The sequence below is a fragment of the Exophiala dermatitidis genome (genome assembly GCF_000230625.1).
Source record: "Exophiala dermatitidis NIH/UT8656 unplaced genomic scaffold supercont1.8, whole genome shotgun sequence".
NCBI lineage: Eukaryota > Fungi > Ascomycota > Eurotiomycetes > Chaetothyriales > Herpotrichiellaceae > Exophiala > Exophiala dermatitidis.
In genome coordinates this window covers 1,121,106-1,142,900 of record NW_008751653.1, presented here as the reverse complement: position 1 = coordinate 1,142,900, position 21,795 = coordinate 1,121,106, and the positions used below count along the sequence as shown (strand labels likewise).

The window sequence follows — 21,795 nt, the reverse complement described above, 5'->3', positions numbered from 1 at the left end:
ACACTAATAATCCAGCAGGGTATCATTTTGGGTCGACTGGTTACGATCCACATGCGAGCTGACGCGCGGTGACAATGTCCGCTCAATATCTCACCGGCCTCTCCCACAACGGTGCCTCGTTGACACGCTCCTCATGCCAGACGAGCTTATTCTTGTCGTCCAGTTCAGCCTGCTCATCAGTGCTCCGAAGTCCTGCGTCCTTGTTTTCTTGAACCAACATCGTACTGACGCCGGCCTTGTCCTTGGCGAGCCAAATGATGGGAGACGGGTCGGTAATCGACGGGTTCAGATAGGCCTGTTCATACTCCTCGGAAGTATAGGCGGGAATCAAGGCGTCAGAATCAGACTGCGGAACGATTGACTTGTTGGATTCGTAGTACCGGTGAACAAGGGGCTCGAGCCGACGACTGAGGAAATTGAACGGAGCCTTCTTTGGGGGTGCCGGCGCATCTGTTTCGGACTTGGCCCCATCAGGGACAGAGTTCCCTCGGATCGAAGTGCCAGCCTCCATGCGCTCTTGCTTCATCTCGTGTTCGTCGATGGTTTGTTCCACAAGAGTTGTGCTGTACTTGTTGTTTGACAGCAACTCGATGGGAAGATGTTGCTCCATCGGCGCTAGTGCACGGTCGAGCATGATCTGTGCAAGGATGAGCACAACCAAGAAGACCACCATGATGGCAAGAGGACCGGCACTGCTGGGACTCTTGCTGCAACCGATGGCGAACAGTCCAATCAGGCATAGTGCCGCAAGGTAGACACCCGTCAACAGCTGCTTCAAGGCCCTGGCATAGGCCTCGCCCTTCATGTCCGTCTTGTTACCCAGGACGAAAAGGAAATTGTACCGGAACATGAGATAGAGCAGGCAGAATCCAATGGTGGCGAAGCCCAGAATCAAAGGAGCGATGCAGGAGTAGGTGATGGCGATGACACCAAGGAGAGTAAACTTGGGATAGGTCGAACCCCAGCCAAGGCCAGGAATGTTAACGTAGCGGTTGTACTTCTTCCGAGGAGTCTTGTCCAGGATCTTGCCGACAAAGGTGTACATCAACAACGGAACGATGTTGAGCAGTTGAAGCCCAGCTTGCATCAGCCCGAGCAAGATAAAGTAGCTGATGTAGAAGTTGGATGCTTTGGGTAAGTTGGTCGCAAGCAAAGTGGGCGCCGATCCGGGATTTTGGACGATTTGTGAGGCAACAGCAGCGGCGCCTATGCAATGTTAGCCGGTGCATTCTATTTGCAAAGGAGGGAAAGTATATACTGACCTGATGTGAACGTAGTAATCAGAAATACTTGGACAACCTGGAATGCAAAGTACCACGATTGTACCTTAAGTTCAACCGCCGACAAGGTGGGCTCGCCAGCAAGTTTAGCCAGGAGACCGCAGATGATCGGCACCAGAGCCATTAGCACTGCCAGCAGAACCACCGGCAGGAGACCAGTAACAACTCCCAAGATCACCTTCGGGATCTTGTTGATAAAGCTCAAGAAGTGAACCTTGTTTGTCAAATAATTGATGTTCGACAGAGCACCAACGAAAGCAACGGGAATCGCCCAGAAAATGATCATCACCCAGATGAAGGCGGTCGCGAGTAGCATCTTAGATTTGCGAGACGTGTAGCTGACGCTCAGGTTCTTCCAGACCACTTCTTCGGGCTGAACGCCGATATATCTAGGGTTGAACTTGGTCCTGGAATCACGGGCAACCGATTGGTAGGCATAGTGGGCTGCGGACTGTGTCGAGAATTCGATGAAGGCAGCGGGTAGTTTGGGGTGCTTCAGATCGAGATGCTCGTTTTGTTGTTGTTGGACAAATCGATTCAATTCCGAAAGCGTGCCTCGCGACCAGTTGATAGTATCGACCTTTTTCCAGATTTGTGGCTTCAGTCTGTGCGAAGGTCGCTTCTTTTCGTCCAGCCATTGCTTCGGGTCGGACGTGGTCGTTGCTGATTCGCTTGACTGTTTTTTCATAGCTTTCAAGCGACGGCCATTGGCATCTTTGACCAGTTTCATCTCGGCATTTTCCAACTTCAAAGCTGTTTTGCGCCGATTCTTGACGTCCTTGTCCAGCGTCTTGCAGTCTGTGGCCATCCAGATCTTTCGCACACTCGAACCAAAGAGCTCACGTAGGGCACGCTCTTCCATGTACTCGTGGGGCAGCCCCATCAGCATTATCGTCCGCGAGGAAAGGCGCTGAGCATGGGCAGCTGAGAGGAAATATGCTCGTCGCAGGCCAATAAAGTTCAGTCGTTCGCGGGCGACGACAAGGAAGATAAACCCCAGGAAGACGCATGCCACTAACGCATGAGCATAGTAGCGAACCGGCTTGTTGACATTGCTCATGCTAAGGATATCGAGTTGCTGTTGCCCGCCACCGCCTGTGGCATTGACGGGAAACAAGACAGGCCATGTGATAACACAGCCGACGAGGGTGATGAAGATGAGGACTTTGAAGAACCGTAGCCACAGATAACCGTCTAGGGAGTTATGGCGCAGGACGTGGGAATCGGGCAAGGTCGAGTAGTTTCTTAGCAGGCCAAAGAAGCCGGTGTCTGAGCGTGGAGTTCGTCCATCCTCGTCCACGAGTCGCTCATCCGTCCGTGGCCGGTAGACGCGCGAGTACCGGGTTCGGAGGATGAGGAAGCCGGTGAAGGCAAGCGATGCAATCACAAATGTTGGGACGAGAGTAGAGATGATGCCGGACAGCGAATTCGAGCCGCTGTTTCGATTGCTGCCCTGTGACTATTTCACTGTTAGCGCAGGTGTTGTTGATTGACGGAGGAGACGAACCTGTCGAGGGTACAAGACGTGCGTGAGAGTCTCCTCCATTGTCGACACTGTTCCCTTGTCGGGGAGGGAGGGACAGGGAGGGTGTGTAAGTACTCCTGGGAATGTTTACTCTCTGCGTCTCGCGATGAGGAACAGGAGATTGATTTCAAGGATGTAGGGAGGATGTTTGCGCGCGGGTGTCGGGGTGATGAAGAGAAGTTGGGAAGTTGTCGAGTTAGGAAGAAGCAACCACGCCCTTCACTGAACGCTGGACATATACTCGGCGGTGAAGATGTGTGTGTCTCTGAATGTGGTGGACTTGGAGGGTGCCGTGGTGTGGGTATGACGATGTTTGTCCGTCCGAGTCGCGGCCAGACTGCGCCAAAACTTGGACACTAAAGGCAGATCCAGGTTGCGGCCCCAACTGCTAGTGGACGTGTCACCACTTTGACTAGTATTGTACGTACAGGGACCCAGTTGTCGTAGTAGTATGGAGTAACATGAATGTTTGCGATGCCCAGACCAGCTGCACTGACAGGGGTTGGGCTGCCGCGGGATCTCGCATTGGCATTTGAAATCGGACGAGGACAGACTGTCGAGGATAGGCGAGAGATGGCTTCAGATGCGCTCCACCAAAGCGAGGGCAGGGGACACTGGGCACTGTTACACAGGCACTACTACTACAACATTAATTGTACGGGCTTCAAGTTTGACTGGCGCTGGCAGTGGCAGTCCAGCTCAAATTCGCGTTCAGCTGGACGAGGTGTGCGCAGTGATGTCAGTTGCCGCACGCACCAATCATGTGCACGATCGCCGTCGATGATGGAGACGTCGAGTGATGTCACAGCGGCTGCCGGATTAAAGTGGTGGCGCATGCCCTTCTTTCCGTGGAGTTCTGAGTGGACGATTCCTGGTCCGACCAGAGGAAAGGGCAACCATGGGGACAGCTTTGGCACCCGCAACCAGGGCTGAGGGCGCAGCTGCAATTTAAATCTACGCAGGGCAGCCCTGTTTGTTGACACGCAACTCACCACATTGGCTGCAAGCTGTAGGAGTTCTCATCACCAGCCACATGCTAGCTCTCCACCGTTGTAGTACGCATTTCCGTGCCCACATTCAGCTACGAGTTGCGCATACAAACATAGGTATTGTACATACTACAGTGCTGATGAGTGCTGTACCTACTACCAGGTACTACTATCACTACTGGTGAGCAAAGTACTAGTAGGGACCAGACCTCGATCTCGGCCTCCCTTGCGGTGAGAATATTACAATGTTCAGATTGGGATTAACAACCCAGCAATGCGCTGTTCAGCCGTTACAGACAAAACCCTGGCTTTCTAACCAGGTCCAGCATTAACAATATGTCTCACTTTTCTCCCCGTAACGTGCTATCATCCTAAAACTCCAATCGTCCCTCATGCAATGAATATGTCCGTAACCGAGTCCTGCCGCCCTGCTCACCTCCAGAGGCCGTTCAGACTCCTCCAGTGCATTCCCTGTCTCTCCCGCAATCATCGCTTCCTCAATGTGCACGCTAGAGCGAGAGACAGATCCGACGAACCCAGCCACCGGCGTACAGAACTGCAAGAACTTGTGTACAAGAAAGGATTAGGTGAAACCAATGCATGGCGGAAACATCCAGTCCCCGCCTCCACCGTACTGAACACAATGTAAGAACCAGATTCCCGTAGGCTGGTTCAAGCCACCCATTTTGTGGCAAGAGACTGCAGGTGCCATGACTAATGAGTAGTTCTCATGGCTTGTTGAAGACGTTGCTGGACGTTTGCATCCTGAGCCACAGCATCCCAGAATCCGTAGGTCGCGTTCTGCTGCAGTTCAATGAAGAGGATGGTCATTCCCCAAACGTGAGGCCGAGCGACAGAGAGTCTTTCGTACACCACGCGACAGATTTGTTCACGAAAGTCGCGCTGCTGCTCATCCACGTTTCCAGTGCCCCATAAATGAAGCATCAGCTTGCAGAAGAAGTCAGTGTGGGAATTCGGGTAGCGAATCTGATCGGCAATGGCATTGAGAAGCTTGTACCGATTCTCAAACGAGAAGGCACCAAGGAGCCTCGACAGGAACACGACCGGCATGGAGTTGGGCTCAAACCTCCCAGGCGAGCCGCTCAGTGCATCCTGTCCCACATACGGCACCAATGCGTTGATGATTTCCACACTCTTGGCGGGGGCCAGCGCTGAGGATGGAAGCTCTTCGCCCTGGAGGACGGTTGTGATTTTCTTCAACCCCACCTCAACGTCGACAGTCTTGCGAAGAACCTCAGTAATGATATCTTTGAGCTGCTCACGTTGAAGGGGTGCATCATAATCGTGTGCCAGTATCGGATGCCTCTTCATCTCATCTAGACGTTCAATCTTCAATCCGGGTGTCATTGGATCGGGCAGATCGTGATAGGCTGATGGTTTAGCAGTGAGGATCAAATTTCTGAGTTGAGGAATCTCATATGAGATTCGGGAGCAGAAGTATGTATGGTTTTCGCAGAGGAACTCAGGATAGTCGTGCAACAAGACCAAGATGTTCCTCAGTGTGCCCTTGTACAGGTCAAGGTTCAAGAGGTCGAGGCCAGGAGTCTTGGACAACTCTGAAATGTAAAGCAGCATCAGACCAATGAGCTCCCGATAAGCGTCCCATCCGGCATGATTGTTTGGTCTCAGCATGCCGGAGACGAAAACACGGTGCACGATGAGACTGTACCACCCGTAGGTAAAGCTTGGAAACCATGAAGGTTGCAGAGATTTGAAGCAGTGGGCGAAGGCAAGCATCAAGTCCGCGTGCTCAGGAGTCTCATCCAGCCGAGCTGCCGAATATTCGTACAGCATATTTGCGAAAAGACGGTTGAAGAGTCGTTGATGGAAACCAACCCCACGCATATTTTGGTGATGGTTCAAGATCAGCACGAGAATCGTAAGGAGAGTCTCCATATAAGGGCCCTTGCTGAACTGCACAGCACCGTTGGTATCTCCGTGATATTTGACCATCATGATCACCAAACGGGCGAGAGCGTCTGCATGAGAAAAGGCAACATCAACGCTACCACGAACACTCTGCGCCTCGCGGTCATAGCACTCAATGCAAGCGTCGACGCACAGACGCAGGAATTCAGTCAGGTCTTCAGTGTTGCTGACAATTTGATCCTTGTGCAATTCCGTAAGGAATGCAGCACATGTGCCTTCATTTACGCCAATGTTCTCGAAAATGGTCACCCATTCGTCGAAGATGTAGCGCAACTGTTCCTGCTTGGCCTTGGCCTTGTCGTTTAGCTCCACGCTGACTAGTTGCGGGATGCCGTGAGCACTCAGTTTCTGGCTGATTTCGTTTGCAATGGGAAGGTCTTCTTGCTCTTTCATCCACGTGGACATAGCAATCAGACTATTCGCGAAATCAGCTCGAAGGGCGGTTGGCTCGCTGGTGAACAGTGTCTGGTCCAACATGTCTGAAAGCACTTGTAGTCCGTGCGTGTTCCTGCTCATCAACATGGACGCAATGGCCACGTCAACCCTGGCAAATTCCATTAAGCCGACAGTGACAAGGGCAACCACCACATTAGAGTTGGCCAGCAAAAGATCCTCGTTGGCACTCATCCACCGCAATACGTCGCGCACAATAAGCTCCGACAATTGGCAGAGTTTTGAAAGCAGAAACGCTAGCACTTCAGCTTCAAGCGAGCCTTGGGGTGGTTTCGACACAAAGATGCTGCAGATCTTCTCGGCGATCTGCCTGGCCAAAAGGTCAGCCGCAGGACGGGTTGAAGAGGTGAGGACAATGAGGATTTGTCGAAAATCCTGGAAAATGGAACTGTTCTTCTCCAACTCCTTGAGACGAGTAGCCTGCGATGATCTGGCCGCCTTTTGGATATCCTCGATGAGAATGGAAATCCGCTCGTGCGGTGGGAGGGCGTCGGCAAATCCATTGACACGGGGTTGCTGCATCGCTGCGAGCATGCGGTTTTCCTGCTGAATCAAAGGGCTCTGATGCGGCAGTGAAGGTTGGTCAGCGGGAGTTGATAGATTAGGCATGGTAAGAGGCTCTTGGAGGATGTCCGGAATTTGGCGTCCAGAAGCATCGGTGACTGGGGTAGGCGCTTGGTTTGCACTCAATGCACTCATGTTTGCACTCATTCCGTGGACTCGGCGGTCAAAATCCTCGTAAACAGCGCGCTGCGCTTCGTTAAGGCCACCAACGGTCTGTTTGTAGGGCTCTGGAATCCACGCAGACCAGCGGTTGATACCTGTGGGTATGAACTCTCTATTCCCTCCTTCTGCTTTGAACCGACGCCGCTCTTCCAGTTCGGCCTCAATAGCGCGCTCGATCTCAGGAATGGCGTGTTGTTCAGCAGCTTGCTCCACGAATGAGCATGCAACATCCAAGTTGTCATTAACACACATCAAGATGGCGCCTTCTGGAAGCAGATGCTCTGGGAGGTCATCCTGCACAGGCCGACGTATGTAATTCGAAATGCTCAGTCGAAGTGGTTCTTTGCATGTCACGAGAGCAAGACTGCCGGCCAGAGACTTGACCATCTGAATAGCGGCGTTACGATATTTCTCTGGGTCAGGCTCAAGCGCATAGTCTTTCGCTACAAGCTCTTTGGTCGAGATGGAGGCAATGGTGATGGAACGTTCCACGACTGGGGCAATGATTTCTTGAATAGCCTGATCAAACGCGCAATAGATGATGTTCTTAACCATGGCTTGTTCGGCTGGCGAGCCTGATGCAGGAGGATATTTGAGCACCTCTTCCAGGTTGGGCAACGTTGCCATGATTTCTGGAGCTGTAAGACGCTCGCGAACCCCTCGGGTTATTGCACCATTGAGAGACAAGTCGTCGAAATTCTCCAGCCCATCTGGGAGTGCTGAGACATTTGTCAATTCGTCGTCCGTTTGGGGCCGATCGCGAATGAGAGTTGCAGGCTCGAGCTTTTTGAAGTCGAGTTTGAGGTCCTTACAAAGGACTTCAATCTCGAATTTCAGGTTGAGCTTAAGCTCGGCGAAATGGTACAGCTCCACCAAAACATGGATGATCTCCATCAACCAGGGGTTCGGAGGTTTGAACACCATGGAATTCGCGCCTTGGGCGAGGACCTTGCAGGTGAAAGGAATGACGATTATCAGTCTCTGAGTTTCGTAACCCTCCACGAGCAAATCCACGAAGTAGATGTTCCTGTGTCTGATTGGCTTGTCTTGCGCCAGCGTCAGGGATCCAAGCCAACCACCAAGGTTCTTGAGATGGCTTCTCTCGGTGGCAGATTTGACGGTCGAATCAGCACTCATCATCTTGACAATACTGACGTACGTCTCTCGGATAATCTCTGACATGAGAAGATTGTCATTCAGCGTGCTGATGAGCTGAAAGTACATTTCCTGGTTGTTTGGCTCCAGTCTTGCCCGTTGTTCTACCAGGTATGAAGCGAACCACTGATAATGCTCCGGACTGAGAGACTCTTTCAGATCGGCCAGTTTGCTGGACATGTTGTCCTTTGAGAGGTTGTTGATGACAAACAGGATTTTCTCTTGCACCTTCTGATCAGGATCTCTGAAGTGGGCACCGGCAGGAGGCGGGTCGGCATGTAAAGCCCTAAATCCACGACCTGCATCAACCTTTGCGTGCTCCTCAACGTTTACTCCGTGGGACGTCCCGATGCCATTGGTGCCGAGGCCATTACCGGCAGCTTGCTGAGCACGGAGCCCTTCCTCCGCGCGCTGTAAAATCTCTGGGTGCTGAAGAGAAGGCTCTTGCAACAACAAGCTGCACAATCCGGGCCATTCGGCTAGTTGATCGCTAATCTGAAGCAATGCCTCAACGCCGAAGCGATGCATGAGGCTATCTGGTTCATTCTCACGAACGGCACGGAGTATGAGGGCCAGGCCGAAGTCGCGTGGAATAGAGGGCAATAGCTTGTACTTGATGACACTGCCAAAAAGAAGAGCTGTCTTCTCCAAGGCATCCTCTGGATATTCGTTGTAACACACATATTCGTCAAAAAGGCCATGGACAATGCAGCAAAAGAGATCCTGTTGGTCCGGGTCGCGTGAGGTCTTATACTTCCGCATTTCATTGATCATATCGCGAATCGAAAGTTCCGACCGGTACATCCGTCCAAACAATTCGGACATCTGCTTGTCGATGGCTTCGGGAAGCTTGTTCCCTTTTTCCTCACTGCTCTTTTCCAGAATATCGTCGAATCCGGCACCGTAATTCATCAATCGTGGGTACGTTTGTAAGCAAGTAGTTTGTGCAGCCTCGACAAGCTCACGGTTGTCGAGGTGGTCTTCGAGTTTCTCAAGAAGTGTATGTACAGTCCGCAGACTAAGCGGTACGGACTGTGGGGCTGATTCTCCGCGCTGGACACGGAATTCGTCATCGGCCTTGATGCGCAAATATTTGCAGAGAATCATGCCCAGGTTTGACTGTCCGTCTCCTGCTTCAGAGATGTATTTGTCCAAGTCGAATCCTGGTTGAACCTTGTGCCGAATGCAGGCGATGTCAAGAGCGAGCGGGTTGGACCAGTGTTTGAGGAAGTCATCAGTCCAGCCAAATTCCTCGGCACGCTCATACACCACTTCTGTTTGCCGTGGGTCAAGCTGGAAAACCAGATGGCAGAGGTCGAACAGAAACTGGTGATTGTGGGCTGCGAGCGTTTCCAGGACCATACGATAGTCTGATCGTTGCTTCTCGAGAAACAGGCTGAAGCATTCGGCGATAAACTTCTCTTGGTCTGCGCACCAGGGCTTGGCGTTGATGCGAGAGAGGAACAATAGGAAGATGGCGGCATGGTTCTGGTAAACATCGTGCAAGATATCGAGACGATCTTCGCCGTCAGGCGTCGGGCCCGGTGCTAACACAACCCGAAAAATCGTGTCGCAGGCCTCGGCGGACCCGTAAGGGCCTTCAAGTTCGACCTCGAGTTGCCTCCTCATGTCGGCGGAAAGTTTGGGAAATTCATCCAATGACAAACTGGGCTTGAAGCCGGGGATTCTGGAAACCTGCACCTCTTTCGGGGAACTGGATAGGAAGCCACCAAGAAATGATATCTGTGTGTCTGGGTTATTCCAGTGGCCACCCCACAGCTTCTGGATGTCGAATTGTGGCTGCTCCAAAGCAACTGGCAGGAGCGCATTGAAAAGTCTCGGGAACATGTTCCGCCGTAGCCGCAAGTCGGCAATGTCGAATCCCATGATCATCACATTCCAGTCCAGCTGCTTTGTCTGCGCTGCAGCAACGAAGCTTGCCAGATCATACTGCTGGTTGTAGGAAAACAGGAGGAATAACAAAGCATTCGCTATTTCCAGCTCGGTGATCGTTGCCGGATCGAAAGAGCCTAAGAAATCCTGTGCGGCCTGCTTTGATGCGGTAGCTCTAGGCCCATGACGTTGGAGCCCACGTGCTATCTGACGTGCTTCGCTCGTGATCCGCAGGAGTTGGGAGGATGTCAACACAGCTGAGAACTGTTCAGGCTTTACAGACGCATATCGCGTGGATAGCGCCGTCCAAAGGTCGATCTTTTGTTGCTGTGATGTTGTCTCGGCAGCCAAAGCATAGTATTCGATGACCGCGCAGACATTTTCGGCGGAATATGCCTGCGGATTGCCACGGCTGTCTGCAAGAGTACGCAGAGAAGTTTGACCAAATCCTGCCAGGAAGTTCTCGGCCTTAGTTCTGAGGTCGACACGGGCACATTTTGTGAACGCAATGGCGATAATGACCTGGGGCAATGTGTCGACGAAAAAGTGCTGCAAGAAAGTCACCAGGTCGAAGTCACGGAAAAAGTCTTCCTTCGACGTGTCAATAGCCTCTGCAATCTTGTACGCCTGTTCTGGGTCCCAAAGCACTTTATCCAACTCCTGCCGCAGCAGCTTGTAGCTTCCCTGATCGAAGTCTTTCGCGCCAGAGAAGATAGCAGCAGCGTTCAGTATGACTGTGCGTCTGAAAAACTGAGCAAAGACCTCCATGCCGTTCGAATCGAGAAGATTTCTGATCTTCTCTGCTTTGCTATCCCACTTCGCTTTGCCCTCTCTTTCGTTGATAGTATCGAGGAGAAGGAGTATCTGAGTCGCAGAAATCTTCGAGAGCGAGGAGGGGCCGGTCGGCGCCGCACTAAGGTTGGAGGATATACTAGGAGATCGCTCGAAGTTCAGGCTCGATGGGGAGCTGATACCGGGTCCTGTCAAAGAAGGAGAATATGCACCACTCCTGCTGTAGGCTCCTCCACCACCGGCCCCCGGGCCTGGCTGCGAGGAGAATGTACCAGCAGCACCTGAGGCTGACGGCTGCGAGGGAGTGAGTGTTCTTGATCTGGGGGATGTGACGGACCGATGTTGAAACCCTTGCGATTGAGGAGCGCCAGCTTGAAGTGCGGGAACAGGGGAGTTTGAATGCGACGATCCAGGTGGTGTACCTCGCCGTGAACCAAAGCGAGATTGCGAGCTGGCGAGCAGGGGAGGAAAATTGCCAAGAGATGGAGAGACCGAAGATGTGTAGAGATCGGAATCTCCGAGTTTTTGTTCTCTGCGCGTTCCTGCAGATGTATTCGACGTCAAATTCGAGGTCGCAAGGGGGGTGAGACCACGCCTGCTGCTGGCGTTGGATGGAATCTGTCCCCAAGGCGACTGGGCTGGCTTAGGCTGTCTGGGCTGAGTTTGTTTATCCGAAGACGAAGCAATAGAGGACTGCCACTGCGCGAAGGAGGAGGGGTTATCGAAGCTCATGGGAAGCGATCATAACTCTGGGGAAGGCAGGAGTTGTTGATGGTGGAAGTCGAGTCAACCCGCGGGGCCGAAGTTTCACGTTTGATGAAGGTCTAGGCGCAGCAGGTGAGGCGACGCGTAAGAGAGCCGGGAAAGGGCTGATTAGGATGAAAGGTATACACAAAAGAGAACGTGAAGTGACCGAGTCAACCTCCCACGTCTCGTCTGGACAAACTTGAAGTTGAGGGTAGGGCGATTTGACGGGAGCAGGCTTGGCGCGATCACGTGCCGCAGCAACCACGAGCACCTTACCCTCATTAGTGAGGCTAGTGCTGCTAGTCGCACGGTTAATACGCCTGTTTGCAGGCAGTCTGCTATACCTAATTCACTAACTGGTGAAGAACCACTAGTAGGAGACTGCACTGGAAGACGACTGCGTCGATTGAGATATGTTTGCTACTAGTACACCTCAACATTAGGTCGAACGTACAGTACATCGCTGGGGTCGTCACAAGCCTACCATGGGCATACAGTACTATGGCCATAATGAACGTAAACCTATAGCGTCGAAGCTGAAGCATGTCGATTTCCTCGAGTGAAAACACAGATTAGAATACTGACTTCGTACTGAGTATGGTTATACAATCAATAGAACGGCTAGCCTGCCAGCAATTCCTCATCAATCCTAGGTTGAGTCGGCGCGTTTAATATCGATACTGTCCAAAGCCTGTTATTTCCCGAGAAACCATGCGCCATCCACCCGCTCGAAGCGCAAGTAAATACTCTTTACTCGCGGAAGAAACACCGCAACCCGAATGGACAACGCTGATGTGCCCAGAATTGGGCGTTATACAATCAGACACTCTCCAGAACAATGACCATTCCCTTGAACCTAGTGATCGGCGACCCTTTGAACTGACTCAAGTTCTTGACCTCTTTGACTCCACGGTTCTGGACTCAGTATTGTCATCGAGAGACTCGTCTGCAGATCGCTTCCTAAACTTCGCTGAGGTCCCGGAAGAACGCATGCCTGACTTGACCCTGGGCCAAGTGTCGAACGGACTGCCCTGCTTGGCCTTCTTGGCTTGTTGATGGACAGTAACTTCCCGTTGTGGGATCTCATCTGCAGCAATGGTGTTGGGCTTCTTTGAGGAGCGTAGCGACCGAACAGTACTCGGAGCAGAAACGGGGTCGTTACTTTTGCTGACATTGGACTGGTCTGGTCTAACGGTGCCAGAATCTTCGTCATCCTCGATATCAGTCGGGGCTTCTTCTTCCTTTTCCGCTTCAGCTGCGCGTTGCAGTTTTTCGGTTTGGAATAGACGCGTAGGCTTGATGGAACGTCGCGTAAGCGTCTTCAACGGTCTGACACTGGATCGACTCGGAGTATGTTCCAGCAGTCCCAACTCCTCGGGGTCAATCTCTTCTTCCTCCTCGCCGCCGTCATCAAAGCGTCTGTAGACCTTCTTGCCGCGACTAGAGAGAAACGTTAGCAAAGAACCAAGGTGTGTTAGATAGAAATACCTACAAAACATAGACCATGCCTTCATCCTTGCGAATTGCCTCTTCCACTTGCGGGTCCATCCTATTCTGGCCAGAAACTTTGCGTCGCTTGACAGTACCAGGTACTTTGCGAGTAGATGAGTCCTCTGCATTTACGGCGCGTGTCATGAAAGGATTCGAGATGCTGGTGTCAAGTTGTGGGAGCGCGTCGCGAGAATCTGTGAAGATTTGGATCTGGCCTTGGCCGCCACCATCTTCCACACTGAAGCTCTCGAGCGAGAAACCGTTGTAGCGCTTGTTTCTACGGCTTCTTCTAGGACTCGGCGCAAGTTCTTGGGGCGCTGGGACATTGTGCGTAGCGTCTTGAAAGAGCGCCCTGGCCGCGCCCCTCACCTTGGGCGGCATCTTCTTTTGGGGTGTTTTGACTGGCGTTGGAAGCATTGTCTCAGATGTCGCAGCCGAAGACGAAGGGAACGGTTGTAAGTGGGAGCTTGATGGCGCGTCTGGCTGGAGCTTCGATGTATGCTGGTCAGGAGACGATGGTGAAATGACTTGTACTCGGCGCCGGCCTTTGTTCTTAGGCGTTAATTGCGGAGAGTGAAGGCCAGATGAGGTATCTGCAGAAGACGCGACTGGGGATTTCGGAGTCGCAACAGAAGACGGACGTTGAGAACTTCTTCGCTGTGACACTGGTTCTGAATGTAATTGACTTGATGCAATCCTATTGCTTGTGCGTGTCGCGCGTCGCAACGAACGATGGGTCTCGCGATCATAGGCTGCGCCGTGAAGAGGTGTTGGAGGAGTTTCTGGAGAGGCAGTGATCTGGGCAGGCGGTGTGGTAGCCATGTTGTGTGAATTCCTAGGAACTGAAGCAAGGCAGTGGCAGCGTGATGCTGCCGGAGGCCTCCGCGGTGCTATCGTGCTGCAGAAGCACTGTTATTCAGGGTTTCTCCAGTACCGCGACAACAATCCAAGAAGCTACGCAGAACAGTCTTCGACATGAATTGCCAATGAACACGATGGAGATATCGAAGACAGGACGGCAACAAGGGGCGATGGCAGCATTGGGGAATTGAGGTTGACGACGAGGTTGGGCAGGATTTCCAGAACCACTTGCTCGGTGGCTGGGAGCGAATTACACCGCAGCGGCAATTTAGGCGCGCCGAGCGTCAACGGCCCAGCAATAGACGCGCCCGCTTCAAGTTCTGCCCCACGCGTAAAGTGGTTTTTGTTGTCGCTTCCATTTCCGGTTTGCATTGGTTTGCATTGGTCCTCAGGCTGTTCAAGTTTCGCACTTGGCGGGCAGATGGTGTTGAACGGATTGCACCTGCGACGAGACTGTGTGCTTCTATCTGCGGGAGGACGATGAATATGGACGACTCTCAACTAAGCGGTCTGGGTGATGATGTCCATTCGCAGTCATCAACCGAACATCCTGCGGACAGACCTGGAGCTGCCAAACCGTCTACGAAAAATGCCAGCAATACGCAGCCTACATATGAAGATGTAAAACAGCACGAAGAAAACCTGCGCCGTGAACTGGATAGCGTGCGTCAAGTCAATCTGGCCATTGAAGGGGTCATCCAAAGCCTTTCCAAGGCAAAAGATAACATGAGGGTAAGTGAGACACCAATGCAGAGTTGCTCGCAGTGCTAAGAACCCACAGGTTGTCAATAACACCGTCGATGCTGCCTCCACGCTTTTGAATACATGGACGCGAATACTATCCCAGACCGAACATAATCAACGACTTATTCTCGATCCAGCGTGGCAAGGAGCTACTCAAGATATTGCCGACATTGAGGAGGAAATGCTCGAGCAACAACGGGCGGCGGAAAGGCGAGATGCCGAGGCGCAAGAGAAAAAGCTTGCAGCAGCCAGGCAGGCAGAAGCAGAAGAGAAGCGCAAAGCAGAACTGCAGGCGAAACAAGCAAAAGGACCGTCCAGGGGTGGAAGCAGAATTGGCAGCACTGGGAGGGGCACCAGAGCACCGTCCTCAGGGTACGTGCCAGTGGGCGGAACAGGCACCAGCAGCAGCGCCAGTTCCGTGAGAAGGGGTACTGGTTCTGTACGAAGATCATCATCTGGCATTGGGCGGGGTGGTGTTGCTGGGAGAGGCTCCAGGGCCAGAGGCTAGAAAGAAATCAAAACTGGGTTAAGAACCATGGTCCGTCCAATGGTACTGCTGGAAGCTGGGGGAGCCAAGTATGGGAGGCAAGCGATAACATCAACCCGACATCTTGCTCCTACGGCATAAATACAGAGATCCCAACTGGTGGTGTCGTCGGACTGCAGACTGAGTGCGCTATGGCGTGGAAGTTGAAGTCCGAGGCGCAGTACCATTTGCCAAGCGAAGCCGCGTCCAAACGTGGCTGCGGAGTTGCAGTTGTGGCTTCAAAGTCGCGTTTCCCCAGATCTCAACCTGCAACTACATTGTACACCTTTCGGCGCCTACGCCAGTTCGCAGTTCATAACAAACTCCTATATCCTCGTCCAGAAGTTGCCTGTACTGGTCCTGGGCGAAACTACAGATCAGCAACGGCGCATTCAAACAATTGCCTTGCTTGAGTCGCCGATGCGGACTACGCGTGGACCTGGACCGGTACCGAGATGAATTTCGCGCCGTATCAGGACGAATCTCCCGAGTTGTAAGCACTGCATGCCCGTACCCTTGATGCAAATCCTCAGTATAGTACTCACCAGTACAACAGGGAGCGTGCTCTTTCTCCGCCTCCAAACAACAAAGGTCGAGTGTCATCTGACACGCCGCGCGTCCGATCGCCAGCTCCAGGGCATGTTCCATCTCCTACGCCTCGTGCTGCCTCCGAAGCCAGGCCCCTACCTCCCCCAAACCTTGTTGGGAACAGTAACTTTGCGACAAGATTTGTTGGATCCGCACAAGAAAGGGGACAAAGTCTGGAGGCTTTCGAAACCAGTCTTCCTATGAGGATGGACTACGAAGCCATGCTGGCATATTTGTTGCTCCCTCCAGCCGGGGGCGTCTTCCTTCTCATATTCGAACATAAGAGTGACTACGTGCGGTTCCACGCCTGGCAGTCCAGTATGCTCTTCTCGGTCATATTCATCCTACACCTGCTCTTATCCTGGTCCCAAGTTCTGTCATGGATGTTGTTTACGATTGATTTGGTTCTGATCGGCTTTCTGGCTCTGCATGCTTACCGGGATGTGGACAATCTCGACCATTTCGAAGTGCCCTTTTTTGGTCCACTTGCGAACTCATTCGTTGACAATGAATGAAAAGCTGTGCATGGTTTGATTGATGCATTTGCCCGCATCCACACCTACATTTTCCACGCTGGCGACATCTGAAGTGGCCCTGTGAAGACTGTTATATAGCCCAGTTGGCCCTATCATGTTCTCAGCTGGAATTCCATATACCTGGGTCATTGGAAGGGCCATCAGGAGTGCAGGATTACACATTTCCCATGGGCGTTTTGCGCTGCAGGTGGGCTCTGGAATGGATTGGGATTGCCGAGGACCATCTAAAGCATTCTATAAAACCCTGGCAGGGAAGACTCGTGCTGCGAATCTCCTGTCGGGAACGATGCACCGACAGGAAGACAGCTATTATCCCACATGGAGGGGCGCTGTCAGCACGCTTCCCTTATATCCTTCGAAGGCCCTGAGAGCAGGTCGATCATTGCGTGCAGCCGCTAACACCCCTCAAGGGGTTTAGTATGAGATGCAGTGGACCACCTGTGCGTGTTTGGAATGGCCGACAGTGGCATTAGCCGACATAGTCGACAGCCGACTCGATGGCGGCATCAGCGACCGCGCTGTTGCCGAGATCGGATGGGGTGAATCGTTCAACACCCAGGGGTACCTGACCAAGGTTGCAGTGGTTTAACATTCACTACGTCCAGGAAATCACGCCGTGCTCTCGCTTTAGCATATACAGCAAGAAAGGAGCGTCCTATCTAGAGGCATGGAGGCTTGAGCACCACAAATTCAAGCGACATGGCAACCGTGTGAATGGAAGCCTCAAGCTTTCTCTCTTGCCAACACAACCCGATATCTGCCCTTCTTCTGGTTGCCTCAAGTTGGCAGGTGTTGACGGCACTCGGGAAGATAAGGGCTCAGTGTCACAACATCGAAGAGAAGCTCGAGTCATATGCAGAGGGACGATTCATGCAGGATATGGCAAACGGGAAATGGATGGACTTACTAGGTATTGCCAGTAGAATTAGTCCCACCGATGGCAGAGTTCGATGTACGCAGCGAGGCAGGCATAGACTTCGGGCACCCACTAGAGGTTCGTGGTGGCTACCACTGTCAGACCATCGTCAGAATGAGTATGTAGGAAGCAAGCAAGCGAGTGCATTATTATTGTGTGATGGGGAACAGCCTTGTTGTCCGAGTCGCAAGGCTCCAGGGTTTCCAACTAGTCGTTTCAATGTTTAGTGCTTCACCGTATTTATGCTGCGCCACGGCGTCACCGCGCCGAACAATCCGCCGCAGGACTTGGGTGTGTCGTCCTGGCAACACATACACCCAAACAAACGGCGGACCTTTCATCAGGCGCTCCGAAGCAAGGACACCCACTACGAGGCACGTCCAAGTTCCGAGAATCACAATGTCGTCGGCGCGCACAGACACACAGACGGACGCTGACATGGTAGTAGTTGCTGGCAACTATTGCAATTCAAGTCCTTCTTCCAATTCTCGGCACAGCAGCAGTCGAATTACCAGCGATCACATTGGCAGTATGCCACCAGGCGCCGCCTCCGAAGCTGGGGCGCCTCCATCGGTGCCTCTCAGCTGTGAGTGTCCTGAATGCCACAAGGATGAGATAGACAACCCTTTTCTAACCTCGATACAGTTTCGAATAACTTCTGGGGCCGGGACGATGCGGGAGTCGACCCCCTCCTCACACGAATGCAGAACGCGAAGACGACATGTGATGAACTTAAGGCCTTTTATAATGCGCGGGCTGCTCTGGAAGAGGACTACGCGAAGAAGCTACTGAATCTGTCACGGAAACCGCTGGGAAGCGTGGAACAAGGAACTCTACGTGCCAGTCTGGACATCGCCCGCGGAGAAACTGAGTCCATGGGAAAGCAACACGCTCTGATAGCGCAGCAGATGAAGTCCGAGCTGGAAGAACCTCTGGCTGCGTTTGCCGGAGGCATGAAGGAACGTCGCAAGATTATCCAGACGGGAATCGAGAAGTTACTCAAACTGAAACAAGCTCAGACCGCACACGTCAACAAGGCTCGAGACAAGTACGAACAAGATTGTCTGCGGATTAAGGGTTACCTAGCCCAAGGCCACATGGTTATGGGACAAGAGGAGCGGAAAAACAAGGCCAAACTGGAAAAGACGCAGATCAACATGGCTGCAAACTCCAACGAATACGAAGCGGCCGTCAAGGTGCTGGAAGAAACCACTGGGCGATGGAACAAGGAATGGAAAGCCGCGTGTGACAAATTCCAGGACCTGGAGGAAGAACGAATTGACTTTACCAAGTCCTCGCTTTGGGCCTTTGCCAACATCGCCTCGACGGTTTGTGTATCGGACGATGCGTCGTGCGAGAAGATCAGGTTGGCTCTCGAGAACTGCGAGGTCGAAAAGGATATCACTTCTTTCATCAAGACGTGTGGCACAGGACAGGAAATTCCAGACCCGCCACGATATATCAATTTCTGTCGCGGGGATGTGGACAGTCAATCAGAGGTTTCGGAAGACGAGAACTACTCGGTTGCCCAGTTTTCACGCACCACCAATCCTGCCTTCCGCTCTTCTTCACCCACGCACTCAAGCACCGGCACCGGAACGAGGAGTACTCGGAATGGCACTCCACAACGTCAATCCGAAGAGCCAATGGGCCCAGATGAGGATGATGTTCCCACACCATCAAATGTCAACAGTGGTCGTCCAAGACCGCTCAATTTTAAACAGTCTGGACCCAATGTGCCTCCAAACTACTCCCCCAGCCAACATGGCGACGTGCCTCAAGTCCCGCACAACCAATATCCCACTGATGGAATGACGATGTTTTGTCGAGCGGATGCCTCGTCTGTGGCGGGGTCTGCTCTATCTTCCAACACGAGACCCGAGAGCAGAGACAGCCAAAGCGAATACTCGGCTCCCAGCTCCTTTACCAGTGCGGAGCCCATGTCTGGTGCAGCCTCTCCAACCAAGATGGCCCCCGTCAATGGAGTTGGTCTGCCCGGCATGGCTTCACCTGAGAAGTCTGTTCAGAAGAAACGATCGGGCTTCTTCTCAAATAGCCCATTCCGCCGCAAGTCCAGAAAGGAACACGACCCTATTTCCACCAGCAGCCCTCCCAACCGGAATACCTGGAATCCAGGCGCATCTACAGCCGGCAGGATAAATCTCAATCCGACAGTGCCAGGCAGCACGCAGTCCAGTCCAACGAAGTCGCCCACTCGACAGGCTCCTAGCTTCTTCAACCGCTCTTCGGTGAACCTGGCCCCCGAAGGGGAAGAGGCCCCTGATCCTCGAGCAAGCTTCCAACTGAATGTCGGCAATAATGTTTTTGACGTGGCCAGCCCTGACAATCAGCAATCAACACCGAGGGCCAATGCTATTAATCGCCGCAATCAATATCTTCCTCCACCATCTGCCACGGATGGTGACCTGGAGCATGACCCTATTGCCCGAGCCCTTGCAGACCTCAAGCAAAGCTCCAACGGTGTCACGGGGATGGCCAAACAGTCCAGTATGCGAGTTCCAGTTGATCGATTCCACGGGGTTGCTACACCAGCACCTGACCAAGAGCCCGCTGCTCGACCTGATTTCATGAGCGCTGATAGTCAAGCACGAATGGCTGCACAACGAGGGACACCGCCTCCAGCTTACGACACTACAAGTGGCAAGCCACAAAGTGTTCTTGGTGTGCCGCAACCAGCACATACCAAGAAAGAAATGCTGAACCGGACAGAAACATGGGGAACCGGCTCAGTGGCTTCAAATCCCAGAACTGGTCAGCAGTCCCGACCCGGGACCCGAGATGGGAGACGAAGTCCAGGACCAGGAATGATCAGAGCGGCCAGTCCACAGCCTCAAGGCCAGTACCAGCCCCAGCAACGAGCGAGAAGCCCGGCCCCTGGTATGGTACCCAGGGCGGCTAGTCCACAGCCACCAAGCCAATATCAACAACGATCAAGGAGCCCACTTCCGCCGGGAATGATGCCACGAGGCGCCAGTCCACAACCCCAGAATCCGTTCACTAACGGCCATATGCGATCACGCAGCCCTGCCCCAGGCATGATGCACCAAGGCGGAAGTTCCGGATCCCTGCCAAGGTCAGCTTCTCCCAATCCGTATGGGGGTGGACGACAACAACAACATTGGCAGCAGAGCCAGCCCCCGAGAAACGGCAATGGCATGGAAATGCAGCTCAGTTCGCAGGATGTTGCAAGATACGACAATTCCAGAGACAGAAGCCGGCAGGAGCAGCCGAGACCAAATTCCAGTTTCGGAGGTGACCCTTACCAGCAGCAGCAAGGTTACGGCGGTGGCGCAAGACCAAGAGGGAACACGGACATGGCGCTCAAAAGAGAGCGAAGCAAGAGCCTGGCGGCCATGCCTTATCGTCCTGCTGCACAAGCACAACCGCAGGTCTTGCATTATGGTGAGTTTGATAGACCCGTCCTCACAATATATGGTTGATACTGATTTCGTGTCTAGCTCGCGCAATGTACAGTTACACAGCGGCGATCCCCGAAGAACTGAGTTTCCACAAAGGCGACATTCTGGCCGTGTTGAGGATGCAAGATGACGGATGGTGGGAGGCAGAAGTCAAAGAGAGTGGCAGGGGCACGAGGCTCGGAGGCATTGGTCTTGTTCCAAGCAATTACCTCCAGAGATGCTAGAACGTGAAAAATTGGAACCGAGAGTCATATGTCTTTTGAGATTGCTGGCTTGTTGGAGCATCGATCTGAGGAATGTACAGTTTGGTGTTTTGACATGCTTGGAATGAAATGGCATGTGTTTGTTTGTGCTGTGTCTGTTTGTGCTGATGATACCTTGGACAGCATAGGACACTGGCATCCCATCTTCTTTGACCCGACGTTGCGCGGATTTCGAGCGGGTGATTTCGCGGAGCGAGGATCAGGTACTGTTCTTGGTGGGTGTGAAGAGGAATGAATGTCAATCGAGCCGCATCCACCTATCTTCTTGTCTGTCATCCATTCCCACCAAAGGTCGAGTTGGGTTAGGTTGCCCTCTAGAGGAAGAGAGCGCAATATTTGTGTGTTTCTGACTTGTCAAAGTCATCTATCTGCAACGGAGCCGAGCTCATTGTATAAGGAAGGGGCTGGCGAAATGGCGCCGGCGCAAAGCTATGTACATCTAGGGTTTGAATACACCTTGGCTCTGAGGTTTGGTGGTTGCAAAACTTGAACTGCTCTTGATCTTCGTAGTATTTATCTGGCGATAAGATTCCGAAGAACCGGCGGTTTCTTTTTTCCCCGGAATAGGCCAGCAGCACTCCTGATACAGTACGTACCTACATACTGTAAAGTACCCTGTAATTCCATATTGGACTTATAGTCAGGTACTGACCCAGATATATATACATACTAAGTTTTGTCACCTAGGTACCTACGCAGGTGCAGTGTTGATACTGATATTTTGGTGTCTGGAAGCCTGGCCTGCTGATATTCTGTTTTGCTCTTCAAGTTGTGGTCCAAGGAAGTTCAAAGTCAGCCCTCCACCAAGAAATATTCAAGATTTAGAAAACACACCATTACTTCAGTTGCAAGGCTACCTACTCATTTCCAGCGGAGCTATACTTCAGAATGACAAACAACATATGATTGATTTCTTACAA

The 21,795-nt window shown here is 52.5% G+C and overlaps 6 protein-coding genes across 6 annotated transcripts; 3 read left to right on the top strand and 3 right to left on the bottom strand.

Annotated features, from left to right (window-relative positions):
* Positions 1–82: 82 nt before the first annotated feature.
* Positions 83–2,826, bottom strand: HMPREF1120_09151 (uncharacterized protein; the record flags this gene model as incomplete). Its single annotated transcript, XM_009163428.1, has 3 exons — positions 83–1,206; positions 1,263–2,739; positions 2,788–2,826. 3 exons carry the CDS (start codon positions 2,824–2,826, stop codon positions 83–85), a joined length of 2,640 nt encoding a protein of 879 aa, XP_009161676.1.
* Positions 2,827–4,508: 1,682 nt separating this feature from the next.
* HMPREF1120_09150 (uncharacterized protein) lies at positions 4,509–11,495 on the bottom strand (the record flags this gene model as incomplete). Its single annotated transcript, XM_009163427.1, has 1 exon — positions 4,509–11,495. The coding sequence occupies one exon, from the start codon at positions 11,493–11,495 to the stop codon at positions 4,509–4,511; it is 6,987 nt and encodes a 2,328-aa protein (XP_009161675.1).
* Positions 11,496–12,394: 899 nt separating this feature from the next.
* HMPREF1120_09149 (uncharacterized protein) lies at positions 12,395–13,823 on the bottom strand (the record flags this gene model as incomplete). The annotated part of the gene is made up of 2 exons (XM_009163426.1): positions 12,395–12,950; positions 13,003–13,823. 2 exons carry the CDS (start codon positions 13,821–13,823, stop codon positions 12,395–12,397), a joined length of 1,377 nt encoding a protein of 458 aa, XP_009161674.1.
* A 525-nt stretch (positions 13,824–14,348) lies between these two features.
* HMPREF1120_09148 (uncharacterized protein) lies at positions 14,349–15,114 on the top strand (the record flags this gene model as incomplete). The annotated part of the gene is made up of 2 exons (XM_009163425.1): positions 14,349–14,594; positions 14,644–15,114. The coding sequence occupies 2 exons, from the start codon at positions 14,349–14,351 to the stop codon at positions 15,112–15,114; spliced, it is 717 nt and encodes a 238-aa protein (XP_009161673.1).
* Positions 15,115–15,587: 473 nt separating this feature from the next.
* HMPREF1120_09147 (uncharacterized protein) lies at positions 15,588–16,235 on the top strand (the record flags this gene model as incomplete). Its single annotated transcript, XM_009163424.1, has 2 exons — positions 15,588–15,625; positions 15,689–16,235. The coding sequence occupies 2 exons, from the start codon at positions 15,588–15,590 to the stop codon at positions 16,233–16,235; spliced, it is 585 nt and encodes a 194-aa protein (XP_009161672.1).
* A 1,294-nt stretch (positions 16,236–17,529) lies between these two features.
* Positions 17,530–21,624, top strand: HMPREF1120_09146 (uncharacterized protein). The gene is made up of 3 exons (XM_009163423.1): positions 17,530–17,758; positions 17,818–20,595; positions 20,652–21,624. Exons 1-3 carry the CDS (start codon positions 17,572–17,574, stop codon positions 20,834–20,836), a joined length of 3,150 nt encoding a protein of 1,049 aa, XP_009161671.1. The 5' UTR covers positions 17,530–17,571; the 3' UTR covers positions 20,837–21,624.
* The last annotated feature ends 171 nt before the right edge of the window (positions 21,625–21,795 follow it).